This window comes from Dermacentor albipictus, chromosome 9 (genome assembly GCF_038994185.2).
Source record: "Dermacentor albipictus isolate Rhodes 1998 colony chromosome 9, USDA_Dalb.pri_finalv2, whole genome shotgun sequence".
In the NCBI taxonomy this organism is placed as follows: Eukaryota; Metazoa; Arthropoda; class Arachnida; order Ixodida; family Ixodidae; genus Dermacentor; species Dermacentor albipictus.
The window spans coordinates 10,198,514-10,215,740 of NC_091829.1; the positions used below are offsets into that span (position 1 = coordinate 10,198,514).

The window sequence follows — 17,227 nt, forward strand, 5'->3', positions numbered from 1 at the left end:
TGATGTCTTTTGGTGAACAATAAAAGCTTAATGGAAAGCTTGGTGAATGTTCCAAGCAGTGGAAATGATCAAATCAACATTCTTGCGGCACTAAAAGCATGAATGTTCATGAGGTAAACCTGTTCACTTGCACTATATATAATCACCAAAATCTCATTGCCATGAACCCTGTAAAGTATCTTTTGCACAGCTGTCAATGTAAAGAGAAGTGGTGTACACTGTATTCAGACAGTACACTGCCCACTGACTGATGTGGTCAAGGTGTACCTGATCGTCAAGTGTTGGAACCACTGCTTTAGCTGACTTACGGGTCTCTTAAGCACGCTATGTTCAAAAGAGCAATAAGTACTGAGGCAATAAGAAATTTTCTTTGGGCTCTATACTGAACCCTTTCTTTATTTATTCTGGACACCTCTCCTCCTCACCTTTACGGCCTGCAAGTCTAATGACATTTTGGAGATGTGGGAACATGTCGTAGCTTTCATGTAATAACATTCCCATGTGTGTTTGTTGCACCCTCTAGCTTCTCTAAGGTTCTGCCCAATGGTAAAGCACTTCCGTAACTGCACTGCCAGTACTGAGATTATGTTTCAGGACTCCAATACTGTCTGCTACAGTGAACTCTCACTTGAGTGAACTTCAAAAGACCCAAACAAATAGTTCACTTAACTGAAAGTTCACTAAACTGAATATTCACTAGAATATGGAAGAGCATAGATGATGTTGCGTCAAATGTAGAGAGTTGCGTCAAAAGTGCGAAATGCAATTTGTAGAGTAAAGCACATCAATATATATTAAGTGCATAACAGTAATTAATAAAGGGGAAATGAGACATCCAACCAATCGTAGCAATTGCTACAAAAGAAGCCCATATGGGTTCCTCGAAAGAAAAGTGTCGCAGTTGAAAAATTCGTTTTGGTCTGGGATGTCTCATTTCCCCTTTATAATTACTTAATTCCCTCCACCTTCTGGGTTTCCGCAGAACTATTACATCGAAGTGCATAATAGTTACGTTGCAGTCTATCTCATTCTGAACAAAAAAATCTAATTTTCATTTGCACTGGTACTCTTAAAGTGCAAGAAGTAACAAAGCTGTCCAGGGAGTCTGTTTTTGTGCACTTCCTCTGGCACAGCTAGTTGCTGAGACATGAAGTCTCACAACTTTCCAAGGCATCCTACAGCCTCAGCTAGAAATGCAGGATTTGAATCTGCCTCTGCCATTGCACCTTCCTCGTCGCACTCTTCTTCAGGATGAACACTGGAAACAATTTCCAGATCTGATAGTTCAGCGCGGGTAACCAGCTCACTGTCACACTGCTGAAACTTGTCAGGCAATGGCACGTCGCTCAGGTTTAGTACACGTCCTTCAGATGAAGCTCGCCTCTTCTTGACTGTGAGTTGTGGCCGGATGTGGTTTCATAGGACTTCCGTCATCTGGTCCGAGGTCTCACACGAGTCAGAGTACGTTCCACGGTGGGTGCTTTGCTGAACGCTGAGGTTGCATAAGACCCACCGCCAGTCCTTGTAAAACCGAACTTACCTGTACCACTCGGAACGAAGAATGCGGCACATCCTCTTCGAATGACCAGGTGACTGGTTCATCCATCCACACAACAGCTGCACATTCGCTGGGCATAAGCCTTGTAAATGCCATGATGCAACCCATGCACAGCAAGTAGACACAGCTATCCACGATGCTAAAATTTCCACATGTGCATTAAACATCACTTGTGAGCGCGTGTAGTGCATGTTTCTTTTTCTACGTCTTTTTTGTTCTTAGCGCTCTAAGTTTTTATTCATATGCGTTACCAACTAGCCCTCCTATTCATCCTTTTGCAATGTATTTCTATTACACAAGGCTCTTTTCCATGTTTCAATCCCTCTCTTCAAGACCCCGCTATTTTAGCATCTAAAGCAGGGTTCGCTGATGCGTATGTGATCAGCCGTGTGCCAACTTACTGCCCACTCCGCCCCCCGCCCCGCAGCCTCGTGCACACTTCATCACGTTACCGCGAGCTTGCTCCTCCCCCCCGTCTCCGTTTGCTCGCGCAGGAAGATGTCACTGGTGAAGCCACCTGTTTTCGTGTCTCACCCTCGCACACTTTCACTCGAACCTAAACCATATCGTGTGCATCGCTTTTGTTGTGCAGCACATGATTTGAGAAGTGCATTTGCGGGCAGCCACTTGTGATTTTATCATTTGGCCCTCTGCGTCCGCGGAAGTTTCCATTTATGTCTCGGCAATTATTTGCGACACCAGTGAAATTTCGTTATAATGAAATCACATACAAACACACCGTTATGTTGAGCTTCTAATGGTGTTCTATGGACAAGAGGTTATGAAAAGTTAATTACTTCATAATACAGTTGAAACCCGGTTTAACGAAGTGATGACCACGCTCGAATTATTTTGTTAAATCGGGAAGTCTGTAAAATCGAGAAAGGAATTTTTTGGTCCTTCGAAATATAAAATTGTAACGTAGCGACACGCAAAAAGTACTGTGGCATTGTATTTGCCGCTGACCCAGCCATCTGTTCCATAAACCATGAAATAACAAAAGCCACCGCCGCTGCCACTACCGAAGCGGTGTTGAGTTGGCTGTTCCGTGCATGGGCGTGGCGTGCAGCCTTGTCAAAATAAAGGTAAGGATGTGACCATGGTATCTAGATGTTAAATACGATAGCTTTAGAGTGCACGCTCTAAGAACAACTCATCCGTGTCAAAATTAGAAAGAAATCATGACTTTTTTGCTCAATTTATTTCAGAAAAAACTTCATTAAATCGAGTTTGGGCAAGTTTGTTTCATTAATTTGGGTTGATGATAACATTGAACCCTATGGGTACCTTCCAGGGAACGGAAATTTCTTCATTAGATGAGGAACTTCGTAAAATTGCAGTTCGTTAGATCAAGTTTTAACTGTATTGATAATTTCATTATATTGAAAGTCGTTATATGGAGGTTTAACCGTATGTACTTTAGCATATCAAATTTTCGTGGCAACATGTACTAGGAAGGTGGCTTGCCTTTGAATCAATGACAGCTGTGCTAAACAGGTTTTTTACCATGAAGCTTTATTCCATACAACCATCACTGTATAAATGACATGCACAAAGTACATGCCTGGCCAGATACATTGTACAGACTATTACAAAGATTACTGTGCTCAGAGACTAGTAGTTGTCGATTAATTTGCTAAGTAGACTATTCTAAGGGCAAGCACTCACTCGTATGGCCTTGGCATGTCAGGCTTGTGACACTGGGACAGCGTACTGTGTAGACTTAAGCACGATTTGTAGATGTGCAAACGTGCTGCAGCGCTGGTCAGAGATTTATTGCGGTGTCGGAAATCCAACCATGATGTGCCATAAATTTTTTATGTACAGTGAAATTTGCATACATCAAACTGTGGGAACAAGGTGGCATTTGGCTGCTTATTATGAAGCTCAACTTAATACAAGAAACTAATAAACTGTGACTTTGAAGGCTGTGACTCAGAAATCAATGTATTAGCAAGGACTTGCAATCTTTTTATTTTAACAGTCCCTCAAGTGTATAAGTTCTCAGATTAAGATACATGTAACATTTACAAGAGAAGGCTAAGCACTAACTGTGTAGCAGCTTACACAGGAAATGCTAAGTGCTTGAACATCTGAGTTCAACTGCAGAGTGGTTCACACTTCACAGAGAACACTTGTCAGGTGCTCACATCTCAAGGAAAAAAGGGTAGTGTGTTTTTTGTTTTTGCACCACACCATGTCACACAAATTAATGTTACTTTGTGTAAGGTAAGTGGATATATTCATTAAAGAAATTATGCTTGCAGAGAGTGTTTATGCATTCAAAACATCATTAAATGAAATCTAGTTAAATACCCCCCTTACTTTGTACTTGCTCAGAAAAAAGAAAATAAGGATAGAGTTATGGATACATTTTGTGTGTTTGTCATCATGAGGCTATCGCAAGAAGCACTCCATAATAAACATATATTAGCATTTGGACTTCCTGCAACTTTTTTACAGTTATTGCTATTAAAAGGCTAACCTAAAGCAACAGAAACGCGGAAACAAGCTAAGCAAAGAACAAATGCAAAATACACACTTGTGTTTCTGAATGCACATGAAGTGGCTGGTGGTGCAACAAGAATGCAACAAATACTGATGCAACAAAGAATAGACTGAAGCAGATCAGGTACTGCCATCATGGGCCACCTGATAACAATTTCACCAGAGTGAGGAAGATTGGAATCCACCGGGAAATCGCACCACTGCTTGATAGGCACGCACAGAGCAGTCATCAGATGGCCTGAGCCATGTGCAGTGGTGTCAACATGAGCTCCATGACAGCATCCTTGAGGTTGGCACCCCGAAGATTCGCTTCGTGTAGGTCGCTTCCAGACAAGTTGCAGTTCTGTAAGTTCAGTTGTGGCACATAAGATGGTGGTCCATGTCTTATTAAAGTGCCCTCTGTTGTATGAACAGCAGCTGCACCAAAAATAGAGCTAAAAGAAACCTGCCAGACTGTTGCACCAGCATGTAGCACAGAGATGCACAACTATCCAACAGACTATTAATTTGATTTATGTGAACCAGTGATCCAACAAGCAATCCTGTGCCATCACCTTGCATAAAGTTGGCATAAAGTTGCGAATGCATGAAGAACATGTTGCACCAGTAGAGGTTCCAATATACATTTGGTATCTGGACGTGCATTTAGAACTTGGGCGTGACATTTTAATATTATTTTGGCAGCACTGCACAGTAACTGACATTAACTTACATATTATTGGTCCGTCAGGGCCATGTTTGTCTACCATAAGCTTCATCTCATTCTTTACACTGTTCATATGCCATTCTGTATTCTTTACATTGTACAATTTTCTGAGGGCTATGAATGCAATGGAATGGTAAAAACATTGCAACCTTGACTCGCATTTCCTTCGCAGATCGACATAAAGGTTTGCTTGAGTTAGTTCACATCTATGACAGCAAGATAGAGGAAATTGATATGGTTTGTCCGAGTTAGAAATTTATTTAATTAAAGGGCTCAGTAATGTATTCAGTGCAGCCTCCATTACAGCTGATTAATTTCTTTAGATGGTCTTGCTGTCTTACAGAGAAAACTTGCAAAACAACAGTTCTTTAAGTTATCTGGCAGAATTGATCTCACATCTGTGAAAAAATGCCATACAAGGTACGGAAATGAGGCGAATTAGTACTGAATAATGTCGTAGATGACTAAGAAACTAGATTAGACAGACAAAATGAATGAAGCAAGCAAGGCTTGTTTCATTCAAAGGAGTGCAGTCCAGTTCACAAGCAGCATAGTCTGGCTTACATTCAAGCTGATAGGCAGTCAAGTTGGTTTGCAAAATTTAGTTCCCATAAACTGTTCCATTGCATCATCCCACAGCACTGGGAAACATGTCATATAACTTTGCTATTGTTTTCTTTGTCTTCTCCTGTGAGTCTAAATTAGCATTTCATGGGGTCAAAACAAGTTCACGCATTTTGTTAATATGCTTGACATGAGTAGCTTATTTATTTATTTATTTATTTATTTATTTATTTATTTATTTATTTATTTATTTATTACTTTTGCCATCTACCATTTTAATGTCAGTTTACAGTATCAGACTTTCGGTGAGTATGTTTGAACAGGCACAGAAGTGTATGGATGAGAGAAGTGATGATATGCTGCATGTGAAAAGCAATACAGATTGCAGTACTATGATGCAGGAATTGCACACCTCTAGATCAGCACCAGCGAGGATGGCTTGACGCAAATGGCAGTTCTGTAGATTTGCATTCTTGAGTGTTGCAACTCTGAGGTTCACCCCTGCCATTTGGCTACCATCCAGATCAGCATCCTTCAGATTCACTCCTGAAACACGCCAACAAGATTTAATGGTTGATTGAATGAATATCGTGTCAAGTCTATAGTGCAGTGCTCTAAAAGTGTTATACAGTGACAGAAGTGGGGACTTTTTTAACTGCAAGCACTAATACCAGGAAAGCAAATGGCATGCGAGGCACTATGGGTCAATCCATTGCTATGCATGAGGCACTGTGGTCGACTGGTTGACTGAATTATGAGGATTTTCATCCTAAAGCAACACAAAGGCTATTAGAGATGCTTTAGTGGTGGTCTCCACATTAATTTTGATAGCCTGCAGTTCTTTAACATGCCTCCATCAGTATAGCACAATTGCTGTGGCCAAGAATCGAACTCACAACCTTGTGCTAAGAAGCAGAACACCATAGCCGCTCAGTCATTGAGGCAGGTGCAGCTGGTTTAGGGCACTGGTTCCCAAACACAAATAACCCAAGAAAAAAAAAAACAAATAACCCGAGAACAAATTTTAGGGTGTTACAAAATGGTTTAATGCCTCAGGTTACCTTTTCCTTTAATAAGCCAAAGAGCCAACCACTGAAGACAGGGAAGACATAGTGCTCACATGTTCATGTAAATTGCATGTGCAATATAATGCACAGAAATCTGTAATCCATCATTGGCCCTTCTATCATAAGACACCATATACTATCATCAAATCTAAAATGCCCTTGTCGTTTCTATCGCGTCAGCTACTCACTGTACTTTCTTTATACTATAGTAAACTCTTAGCAGTTTCCATGCACAAAGCCTCATCAGGCAGTAAATCCTTTTAATTTTCCTCTCGGGTCTATTTCATACCAAAAGTAAGGTTATGGACGCATAGCATCTTATACAGTAGCACAGGAGTTCCCAAGCTATCTGGCCTTGGGGAACCCCACCTGTCTTCCCAGAGTGCTGTGGAACCCCCTTACTTCATTTTTTCCACTGATGTGCTTATCCATGGCGTTGCAATGTTTGCTGCGACGAATCAATTGAACTGCTTAAATAAGAACAAAAAAAGTGCGCAAATTATCAAATAAGTTAGAGATGCTACTCGAAAAAAAAAACGTTCTTTATTAATTGTACTAGAGATATGAAAATACTGCCGCTCATAGAGTTGTTTTTGTGTAGCTGCTACATTTTTTTAGTTATCTCCTACACAACTGCAAAATATACTGATCTTTGGAGGCACTTCCTTGCATATTAAATTTTCACGAAAGGCATCGTGCTGCTGCTTATTTAGCTTTTTGTAGACTGCAAAGAGGCGATAGATCCAAACTGCATGTATAATTAGTGGAAATATGTAAAAAAGACTAGTACACTTTAACATAACTTTTTTCACATTCCCATGAGCACTTATAATTGTCCTATACTGATGAAATTTGGCATACACACTCTTCAAGATATGTAGAGTGATGATATCTACTTGAAACTGCAATATCTCTCGACAGTAGTTGTGAAAGTACAAGGTTATATTTCATGGGAATGTAAAAATTTAGTTGAAGTGGACTAATCTTTTCTTGCATAGTTGTGCTAATTTTACATACAGTTTGGATAGCTATTGGCACTTTGCAGTCTGCAAAGAGCTAAATAAGCTACAGCACAATGTTTTTTGTGAAAGGTTAATACACAAGGAAGTGCCTCCAAAGATCACTACATTTTGCAGTTGTGTGGGCCATAACTAAAGAATGTAGCAGAAACACAAAAACTAATGAAAGATTTGAAATCTACATAAAAAACCGAATGGCAGTACTTGTACAAATAACAAAGAAAAAGTAGTTTCGAGTAGCACCTCCCCTTCAACAAGCTTATTATTATCCGCTCAAGTGGGGATGGGGTCTAAGTTGTTTTGGCTGTTCGTGGAACAGCCTAAAAATGCTGTTTCCGAAACCCAGTTTTGCAACCCCTGAATTAGCATTGAGACTACTTTTATGTCTCACTTGGCAGTGCCAGTGCAGTGCTTGAAACGCCAAATGTAATGTGCCAGTGCAGTACCCTTGAATTAAGGAGCACTGAAGTATGCCGTTGTACTCAAAATATAGGAGTAAGCCCTCGCAGCGTACGCTACTTGAATGTACCATGTGATTGGCTGCAGTTATGACTGCATTGATTACAGCCTGCCTGTCACAGAAAGAAGTATGTTGAGAAGCCATGCATGTGTCCATTATAGAACAGTCTAAATTTTTTGAAAGCTGTAACCTCCAAGAAGAGGATGCTGTATTTGTACAAAAATAATGGAAGCGTAGATATGACGCTAATGCCAATAGTAATATTTGCTGTGAAAAAAAGAACAACAATTTCACATTCCCCCTCTGCATATGAGACAACACGTGCACGAGTGGTGCCGAAGAATGCCAATGCAATCACCTTCCAGGTTGGCACTGTTTCCGGCAGGGTCCTCCATGTTACAAGAGCGTAGGTGGGCTGCCTCCATGTTGGCACACATCATTTTGGCCCCAACTAGTTGCGCACCCTGATTGGCAACAAAATGGTGAAGAGGTGAAAGCCTTTTCTTTTGCCATGCGAGAAGAGCCCACACAGTGTTTCCTAAATTAGCAACATCATTTCATGTTAGAATGAGCTGTGCAAACAGGGACGTCATAATCACACATCACAACGTGCTGCTGTGAACTGGGAGACCCTAGTGGTAAAGAATAAACTTTCTCTCTTCCTCTCAACGTACTTGACACCCTGATCAGACTATGTTTATACACATGTCACTTAGCTGTTCAAGCAATGCAGTATAATGACCCAGGTTACATAGTTTACCTGCTGTTTCATTGAGTCTGCTTGGCGATGTGCACACAACAGCTTGTGGCATCGAGCTTGGTGGTGGGACTGTTATGTGACTGAAGACAAGAGTATGGCTTATTATTGACCAGTGTGAGGGCTGCTTTTATTACACATGTAAATAGAATTTACATAATTTACTACTAATTCATTAGTAAAGACAATGAACAAATGAACAGCATTACCTGAACAGTATTAGACTTGGTGAGCAGGTGCTCCAGTTTAGAGCACTGCAAAAGGTAGGAGACTCGAAGAAGAAAAAGACACATACAGCCTAAAAAGCATTGCGTTGCTTGCAGCACTGCATCTGCTGCTTTCATATTTTTTACTGATTATTGAAATCTCCGGGTACGGTTAATTGTTCTTTAATACATTGTCGTACAATAAATAGTCTCCAAAGCTCAATGTCTACGACGTGTTACCGGCTCACAAAATCACTTCCACCACATGCAACCGGCAAAAGCATAGCCTTCCAAGACGTGCATCTGTTTATCCAGAGGGTGCTGCACTGGTGCGTGGATTCGTACACCACCTTATACTGGTGCTCCTGTTTTTGCAACTGCAACTGCAACTGTGTACTGCAACTGTAAATTGATAAATCATAGGTGCAGGCCTACTTCCTAACCTCGAGGTTGGCCAAGGTGAGGTCAGCACGCTCGAGGCAACAGTAACTCAGGTTGGCCCACGTTAGGCGACATTTGCGCAGGTTGGCCCACTTGAAATTGATGTGGCGCAAGTCCAGTCGAGACAGGTCTGCACCCGACAGATCCACACCCTGGAACACAAGAAGCTGGCAGTTTTATCCCAAGTGCAGAGGCATCACGGTGACCAGAGTAATGTGAGCAGTAAAACATGCAGTGCTTTGTGCTGTTTCACTTCCATATTGTTTGTGTGATGAAACTTGCCACAAAATTTAACATTTATTTCTCCATTATTGTCTGCTTTGTATCATGCTGAAGATGTAAAGAATGCATTAATATTTCTTTTGCTGGCTGAATTACTAGGTGCTTAAAAGAAGAACCAGCTTTAGCATCATGCTACCACTTATTGTCACTACCGCTGCTCTGGCCACCTGCAAGCCTTCACATGTCAGAGCTGAACCCTGCCAGAAGCGTGCAAGGTGTGCATAGGCTAGCATACAGAAAGCTGGCAGGCATTGGGGATGGTAGTGGTAATAATAAGTGGTTGTGCTATGCCAGAACAGTCCAATGTTAAATATGACACTAGCATCAAAAGTGGGTAGGAGATTGCGAATCATTCTTCATAATCATCTCATAAGAAGGGCTGGTAAGTAGGAGCCTCTCTGGAGGTAAATGTCATTGTACTGGCACTTGAAACTATAAAATGAAGTCTACTGATGTGCTGTTTTCTTTTCCACAGTCATGCAGCCAGGGTGAGGCCACAAGAATGTTACACCAGCCGTGGAACAGGGTACATGGCAGAAGCAGTAATATGCTATATTCTATACCTGCCTGAAATCGAAGTTCTGACAGGTGAGATGTTCTGGTGAGGATTCGAATCACATCTTGCCTTGTGAGTGGAAGGCAGTCACCAGGATCACACTCACTCTGCTGTTGGGGGTGATGAAACAATTTCCCATGAAAGACCAAGTAACCAGCAGGTTAAAAAATGTATCACTATTCAGCAGTGACAGCATAAGAGGTAAGCAGCAGACACAGAGCAAAACATTTGTACAAAGACAAACTCCCTGTTAGTGGTCGTGCAATGTCGAACAAAGAAAGAAAAGAAAAGTGGAGTCTGGAAAAGGCAGGCAAATTTTTCTGGCAGTGTGTTGCATTATCATGGCAAGAGTAACAAGGTATGGACAGGAAGATTGCCTTTTCAGCTACTGGAAGGCATTAGCATGTGATAAGCTGTCGTGTACCTGTGAAGTGTAATGTACCTTTGCATAGCCAAGCTATCTAAAAGTCTGCAATCTTTAGATTAAATGTTATGTAGGCTAAGGGTGGCCACAGTATACTGTGGCATTTTATTCTTTACCACTTCTAGTTTGATAAGGTGTAAATAACATTAATAAATTAGGGACACGAAACTATGCTACCTTGGAAAGCGTCTGCCAAGGCTTATGTCTATGCAAGTTAAATCCTGGCCACAGCAGCCATATTTCGATGGGGGGCAAAATGCCAGAACGCCAGTGTACTTTGATTTAGGTGCACATTAAAGAACCAAAGCTGGTGAAAATCAATCTAGAGTGCTCTGCTACGGCATACCTCATAATCACATTGTGCTTCTGGCATGTAAATCTAAAAAACAATTTATGCATGAACATGCTACACCTACACTGTAAGCGCCACAAAAGTAATGGTGTCCTTTACTGCCAACAGAAGGTGCCGTGCACTGCTAGATGAAATTTCGATTTTTTTTAAATATTTTCCTGTTGCTGACAGCAAATCTGGCTCACAGTAAAATAAACCACCAAGTGTGTTCATTTAACATAATTTTAGGCAATGCATGCTTTCCTCCAAGGTGCCACCCATATGCTTATTCAAGACAAACAAGGTAGCAGTATCACAGAGGGACATTTGTATACCTGTAGCTAATGATGTAACACACACACAGTTTGAATTTAGCACAGAAACAGAATCACCTACAATGCTATGATTCGAAATGACACTGTGAAAATGCAGGCAAAGTGCCATCAGCAAATAAAAAATGCTAGTGCATTTCATAGCATATAAGCCAGCATAGCGTTAATGTTGTGGCTGTAAGATTGACATGTCTGCTGAATAGTGGGACTCCATGTGACGACATGTGGCCAAATTTGGCATGAACAGCACAAGCATATCACAAAGAACAGCACAAAGACCCTTCATAGCATAGATTGAGTATCAATGTTTGCATGAATACTTTGTTTAGCACAAAAAGACAGACACAAGAAAGACGACAGGACAAGGCGCCTTGTCCTGTCGTCTTTCTTGTGTCTGTCTTTTTGCGCTCAACAAAGTATTCATGGATTCGCACCAACTAGCCCGCCAACGCATTGTGCTGAACTATCAATGTTTGCAGCCGCTACACATATGTAGAATGCTTTGTATCACAAACAAGAGTGCGATGTTTACCTGACTAATCCGTTCAAGCTCTGGAATGACGGACTCAATTCCATAAAACTTTGCTTCTTCTAAGACACCTGTAAGTGCATCATGATGTATAACATGTAGAGGAATTCCAGGTAACATCCCTACTGCACTTGATGAGTATCGACAAAATGCTGGCTGTTGCTGATGCTTGCAAGAAAACATCAGCATGGGGCCAGCTTTGATTTCTACATTCAAATGCAGCTGAAATACATAAATGTCCTCATTATGCAACCCTTAAATCAAATGTGATGGATTTAATAATTAAGGCTAAATCATAACTATTGAAGCGCATATTAATATATATGCTAAATTTTTAAACCAATATTGCCAAAAGTGGACAAACAATTGAAATTGAAAATATTTGAAATAATTTGAAATAATTGAATTGAAATAATTGAAAATTTAGAAACATAGGTTACAGCGCCATAATGCTGCACCGAAAGCAGACATTGCAGTTCTCTAAGCTTCACTTGTCAAAGCACCTAAACCAGACAAATCCAACTTAGTGGTTTGCAGCTATGTGAATGATTGTTTTGTTTGTGCAAGTATTGTGGGAGTCCCATTTGCAAATTATTTAATAGCAAATGTATATAGTATATCACTTTTGTCTGCTTGAGATGTCTTAACGTAGTAGTAGTTTCTACACTTGTCTGTAACTGTAAACTTGAGGCTTTAACTTCTTGAAACTTAGATTTTTAGCAATTCCTGTGAAAGGGCCTAAATAATAAACCTTCTCCCTAAAGTAACGGTACTTTGTCGCTCTTTTTAAATGCTATATGTTTCATTCAGATTGCTTAAACATTGGTCAGACAAGAGAATCTCTAAATTTCACATGTACTTGAGCGGGAAAAACTCTGATTAAAGCTGCCCCTTAATACTTCAGTATGCTGTTGTATCATGTACAACCCTGTAACAGCAGTAAAACAGAACAAATATCTGTTTGGACAAGTAAGTTCACTATATTACTGATGTATGATCTTGTTTGCTGGCTTAGTCTGCCCTTGTTATAGCAAGGACAGAAATATAGCAAGTGTTTTAATGAGACAGAGTTCAAGAGATGTAGCAAGCACACTACACACAAAAAACAATGGCTCTCCTATATGCGTGTGGTGCTTTTCACACTGGTTCAATTGTTCAGAGCTGTACCAAACAGGGCAGGATTCTCCTCCGCTACCAAAAGGGCTCAGCTGCACTTCTTCAATTTCAAAATGTTGATACAAACCAAAATTTCATATGCCATGAGACAGCCATAATTAATTAATATTTTATCACATGAACCATTTAACACGTACCAGTTTCATAGCGCTGAATGGAACTGATGAAACAAAAAATACTGTTCTTCCTGCATAGTGTCATACAATGGAAATGAAGCTGAGTCTGCACACTTGAGTGCACACTTGCACAATTCTGCACATTTCAGTCATGTACAGAATTTGGGTAGAGAACTTCTTATGGAAATTCGTATGCTCACTTGATGTAAAACTAGACAACTGCACTACTATATATGATTATAAGCTGCTCAAGGTGATGAGTGACATGAAGTTCGTTTGCTTGTACAGCGAAGCTGTATGCCTTTACCGTCTAAGGAAATTTTCATGTAGTTGTGGTAAGCGAAAAACTCCCCATACGTGGGCTGATCCCGGAGATAGTGCAATGCCGGGCCGACCCACAGCAGAGGTGAAGCAGGCGTTAAGCGCTCCCCACATGTGGACCGATCCTGAAGATAGTGCAATGCCGGGCCGACCCGCGGCGGAGGTGCAGTTCACCATGAAGGGGCCCACATACATAGCTTCGTTGGTCATCCTTCTTCACAGAGTGGAAGGGCACCGAGGTTTTTTTATTTAATTAACCTTCCTTATTATTAATTTATACCTGCTAACTCTAAACTGAACAAGCTGCCCTTGGCCCTCACCTATGACCATTGTGTGATCTTTCAAATTGATCACTTGTATATATAATTACATGAAATGCATAGGTATGATTATTTTGTTTGTAGTGTTATAGTACAACCAAGTCCCTTCTGTAAAACTTTCAAGCCTGTGGTGAATGGATAGATGCAAATATAGATGAGCAGGAAAGAAAACAAGTAAGTAAATGTCATCATTCCATCCTGATTCAAATTCAAGAGGAAACATTTTATTTTCACATGAGTGCAATGCACTCAGCATCACATAGCTGCACTCACCCCGTGGCGAAACCCCTCGATCCAGAATAAGCTGCCCGTGCCTAAGGTAGTTGAGCAATGGCTCAAAATAGGTAGGGCTTCGATCAACCAAGTAAGCCCCGTGGCTGTCCTTGGCACTTGGCCATACTACGCCATCAGCACCTTTGCTGAACAGACGACCAAGCATAGAGCAGGGCTCTTTGGAAACCAACGTGCTTCTGAAAATACAAGACGTTCTACAGTTCAAAACATGGAACTTACACAGAGAATACTGAATAACTACTGTAGTGCAGCTAGGTAATTTAGTCCCCTTGCGAAGGTTGTATCACACTGCATAGCTTACTTAGCATAGAAGGGTGGTTGTTTGGGCTAGTTGGTTTTCCATAATGGTAAGTGGTGCAGTGCGAAGCAGGACAGAGGGAGTCCTCTCATCCTCATCTTTTCTGTGCCCCTCTGTCCTGCTTTGTGCTGCATCACTTGACCTTACTTAGCAAAGCTGTTCGAAGGAACTTTCTACACTGTTTTGCAGTAAACAAGAAGCAGAATCAGCTGCCATATGTTGGAATGGTGACAAGAAATGCTGTGGAATGACATTCCTTGCATGAGATTGCTTACATTGTTAAATTTCTAATTGAGATAAATATAGCTTTCTTTTTGCTAAGCATAATCAGAGAAGTATTGTGAAAGATATGGTGAAGAATAAATAGACTGCAAGACTCTATTTTGACGAAAAGATATGGTGACAGGGTTATGGTAGAAAACAATAGACAGCACTTCAGAATGCAAGGTCTTGGAGACAAAACAATGAGTAAGTAGGGCAATGTTTAATTGTCAAATTATTTAGTCAGGTGAACAAGTATTACGCACACTCTCATGGGCAAAGCACAGGCACATGTCATCTGGTCACCTGTTCAATTTAGCGTTCTTAGCAACTGTGAGCTCCTTGTATTAATGCTGATCTAACTGTATTAAAGATAGCAATTACTTGCAGAAAGACTGGGAAATTTGTCAGTGGCATCCAACTCTAAGCATCACTTGCAGCAAGCAAAATAATTCTTATTTTACACATTTTGCTGATGGCTGCTGACAAGGGCAGTTAAGCTGCAGACAGATTATGAACCGAGTGATTGAGACCATTGCCTGGTCAAGCTAAGTGACCTTAAATAAAGCAAGCTAAGTGGCTAAGCTTGCTTTATTTCTACCTTATAGGCTATCACCGCATAGTACGGCATCATCTACTGCCAGAAAGCTTCTCGTCTCACTTGTGCACCTGCTAAAAAACTACAAGTGAGCAATGGAAATGACGTTTTGTGGAGCAAGCAAGTATTTGTTCGTCAATGTTGTAATGTCAGCTTGAAAAATTCTAAAGGATATCATCAACTGCTGTGACAACAGCAGGGTACCTTGTAGTAGCGAAGTGCTTTCCTCCCACATTAAGCAAGACCCAGTCTGGGTTACCACAGGCCAGGGGCTGTGATGCTGATGACGTGTCTATAGAAATACACATACACAAAAAAGTAAGAACAAGGTGAAAGAGACTTGTACTGCTTGCTTTAGTACAGCAAGCTGCAGTGCAATACCCGCAGATTATATAATATGTACCTCCTTTATCAAAGGTAACAGACGCCCTCCTCTGGTTTTTACTTGCATTTTTGCATCAGTTATCAAAAACATCATCGTTGATTCTATTGGAGGGTGTACTTCAGGCTATGCTTTAAAGATGGATTGACGGTACCTGTCATATCACATGATGCCCCATTGTGTTTCTTTTTTTTTAATGTTGGGGGGGGGGGGTCTATTACTTTTGCATGTGATGGTACACAAACTCGAGAGTAATGGTTGAAATTCGAGAAAATAGTGTAATGTTTCACATACAGAGATTAAAGAAGACGTCCACCTCAGAAGTATGAGATTTGTTTAAGTCTTATGACAACTACAGCATATCGAAAAACTATTAGCGATCACATTGTTTTAGGATGTCATTCTGGAGAGGCTGTATTACTGTAGCACTCCAGATGCTCATGTGGGACGCTAGATAACAGATCTTTAGTTTCGTTGCCTTCAGCATACCGCTGCGCTATTTGACAGCAAACCGGATTAAATTCTGGGGTTTTACATGCCAAAACCACGATTTCATTATGAAGCACACATGAAAAACCGTTGGCAGACGGCACATTCATTGCCGTCTACGGAAGGATTTTGGAAACCTGCCTAAATGTCATGCAACTCTTGCTGTCTACGGGGATTCATACAGCTGCTAGCAACAACTCGCCAACTCTTCTCGTTTTTGTGGTAATGCCTGTAATTTGCCAGTGCATCATTTTTTTTTTGCATACATCGGTAATTGGTCGATCAGCCGTACTGTTCTAACCATGATTACTAATCCTGAGGTAGGGCTGTTTTAACGGTTGACCAATCCTCGGACGTTCAGAAATAGCAGCGTGGCGGGTGGACTGTTTACATGCAGACAGTCGGTACATGACCTCCGAAGTGTGACACCTGTTCCTCCACCCCCTGCTTCTAAATGGTAGTATAAACCGCTGCAGCTCACCAGTAAAGCTTTCACCAGATGAAACAAACAAGGTTTCTTCGTCCCTGAAAAGTACCAAGCACGAATTAATCCACCGTGAAAACAAGGTAAATGAAGCGGTTAGGTACTAAGATACGCAGTACGCCGTTTCGGAGATCAGTGCCGCGATAAACTTGCCTTATTAGACTTGTGTCATCGATCTCTCCACCTCTACTAGTGAACAGACGTTTAGCTCGGATTCCGAACTTGGAACTGATAGCTTTGAGCAGCTCGTCGAGAGATCCGGGAACCAGAAACACCTTTCGAAGACAAGGAGACAAGATCAATGCTTCATTCATTCACGACGCGCTGCCAGACAGCCACACACGAAGTCCCCAGTCATTAGACGCCAGGCACACTTTATTTGATTCGGCTTGGTTGGACAAAATTTTCGTCGCTTACCTTTCCGTCGCGATTTGTTCCGTTTCGGTACACAACCACTCGCGCAGTCTTTTCTTCTGCGTGCTGCTCCCTTTCCATTGATAACAGATTGAAGCAAGAATTATGTTCACTCATTTATTTAGTGACATAACAACTACGATCTGAGTCTTATAACAAATACGAGATGCTTGAAAAACAAGAAAAACTTGTGTCTGCGCAAGCAGAAGAGCGTGGCGATGGCTGTAAATGACTGCAGTATCGGATTGTCTTGGATGTGTCAATGCTATTTACATCTGTCGCCCCATAGTTTACGCGTTATCTGTTTATGAAATATCAATACGTAACAAATGCT

The 17,227-nt window shown here is 41.1% G+C and overlaps 1 protein-coding gene across 2 annotated transcripts; it reads right to left on the minus strand.

The window, feature by feature from the left end:
- Nucleotides 1-3,054: 3,054 nt before the first annotated feature.
- LOC135911166 (BTB/POZ domain-containing protein KCTD9-like) lies at nt 3,055-17,142 on the minus strand. 2 transcript variants are annotated; one of them, XM_065443357.2, is made up of 11 exons: nt 16,897-17,142; nt 16,633-16,754; nt 16,477-16,520; nt 15,329-15,416; nt 13,947-14,143; nt 11,744-11,811; nt 10,136-10,234; nt 9,289-9,438; nt 8,241-8,385; nt 5,749-5,882; nt 3,055-4,409 (listed from the first exon to the last, which is right to left on the minus strand). In XM_065443357.2, exons 1-11 carry the CDS (start codon nt 17,008-17,010, stop codon nt 4,296-4,298), a joined length of 1,275 nt encoding a protein of 424 aa, XP_065299429.1. In that variant the 5' UTR covers nt 17,011-17,142; the 3' UTR covers nt 3,055-4,295. The 2 variants fall into 2 exon arrangements, with proteins under 2 accessions (XP_065299429.1, XP_065299430.1); XM_065443358.2 differs by having other exon boundaries at nt 8,241-8,346; nt 16,897-17,140.
- Between the last annotated feature and the right edge of the window lie 85 nt (nt 17,143-17,227).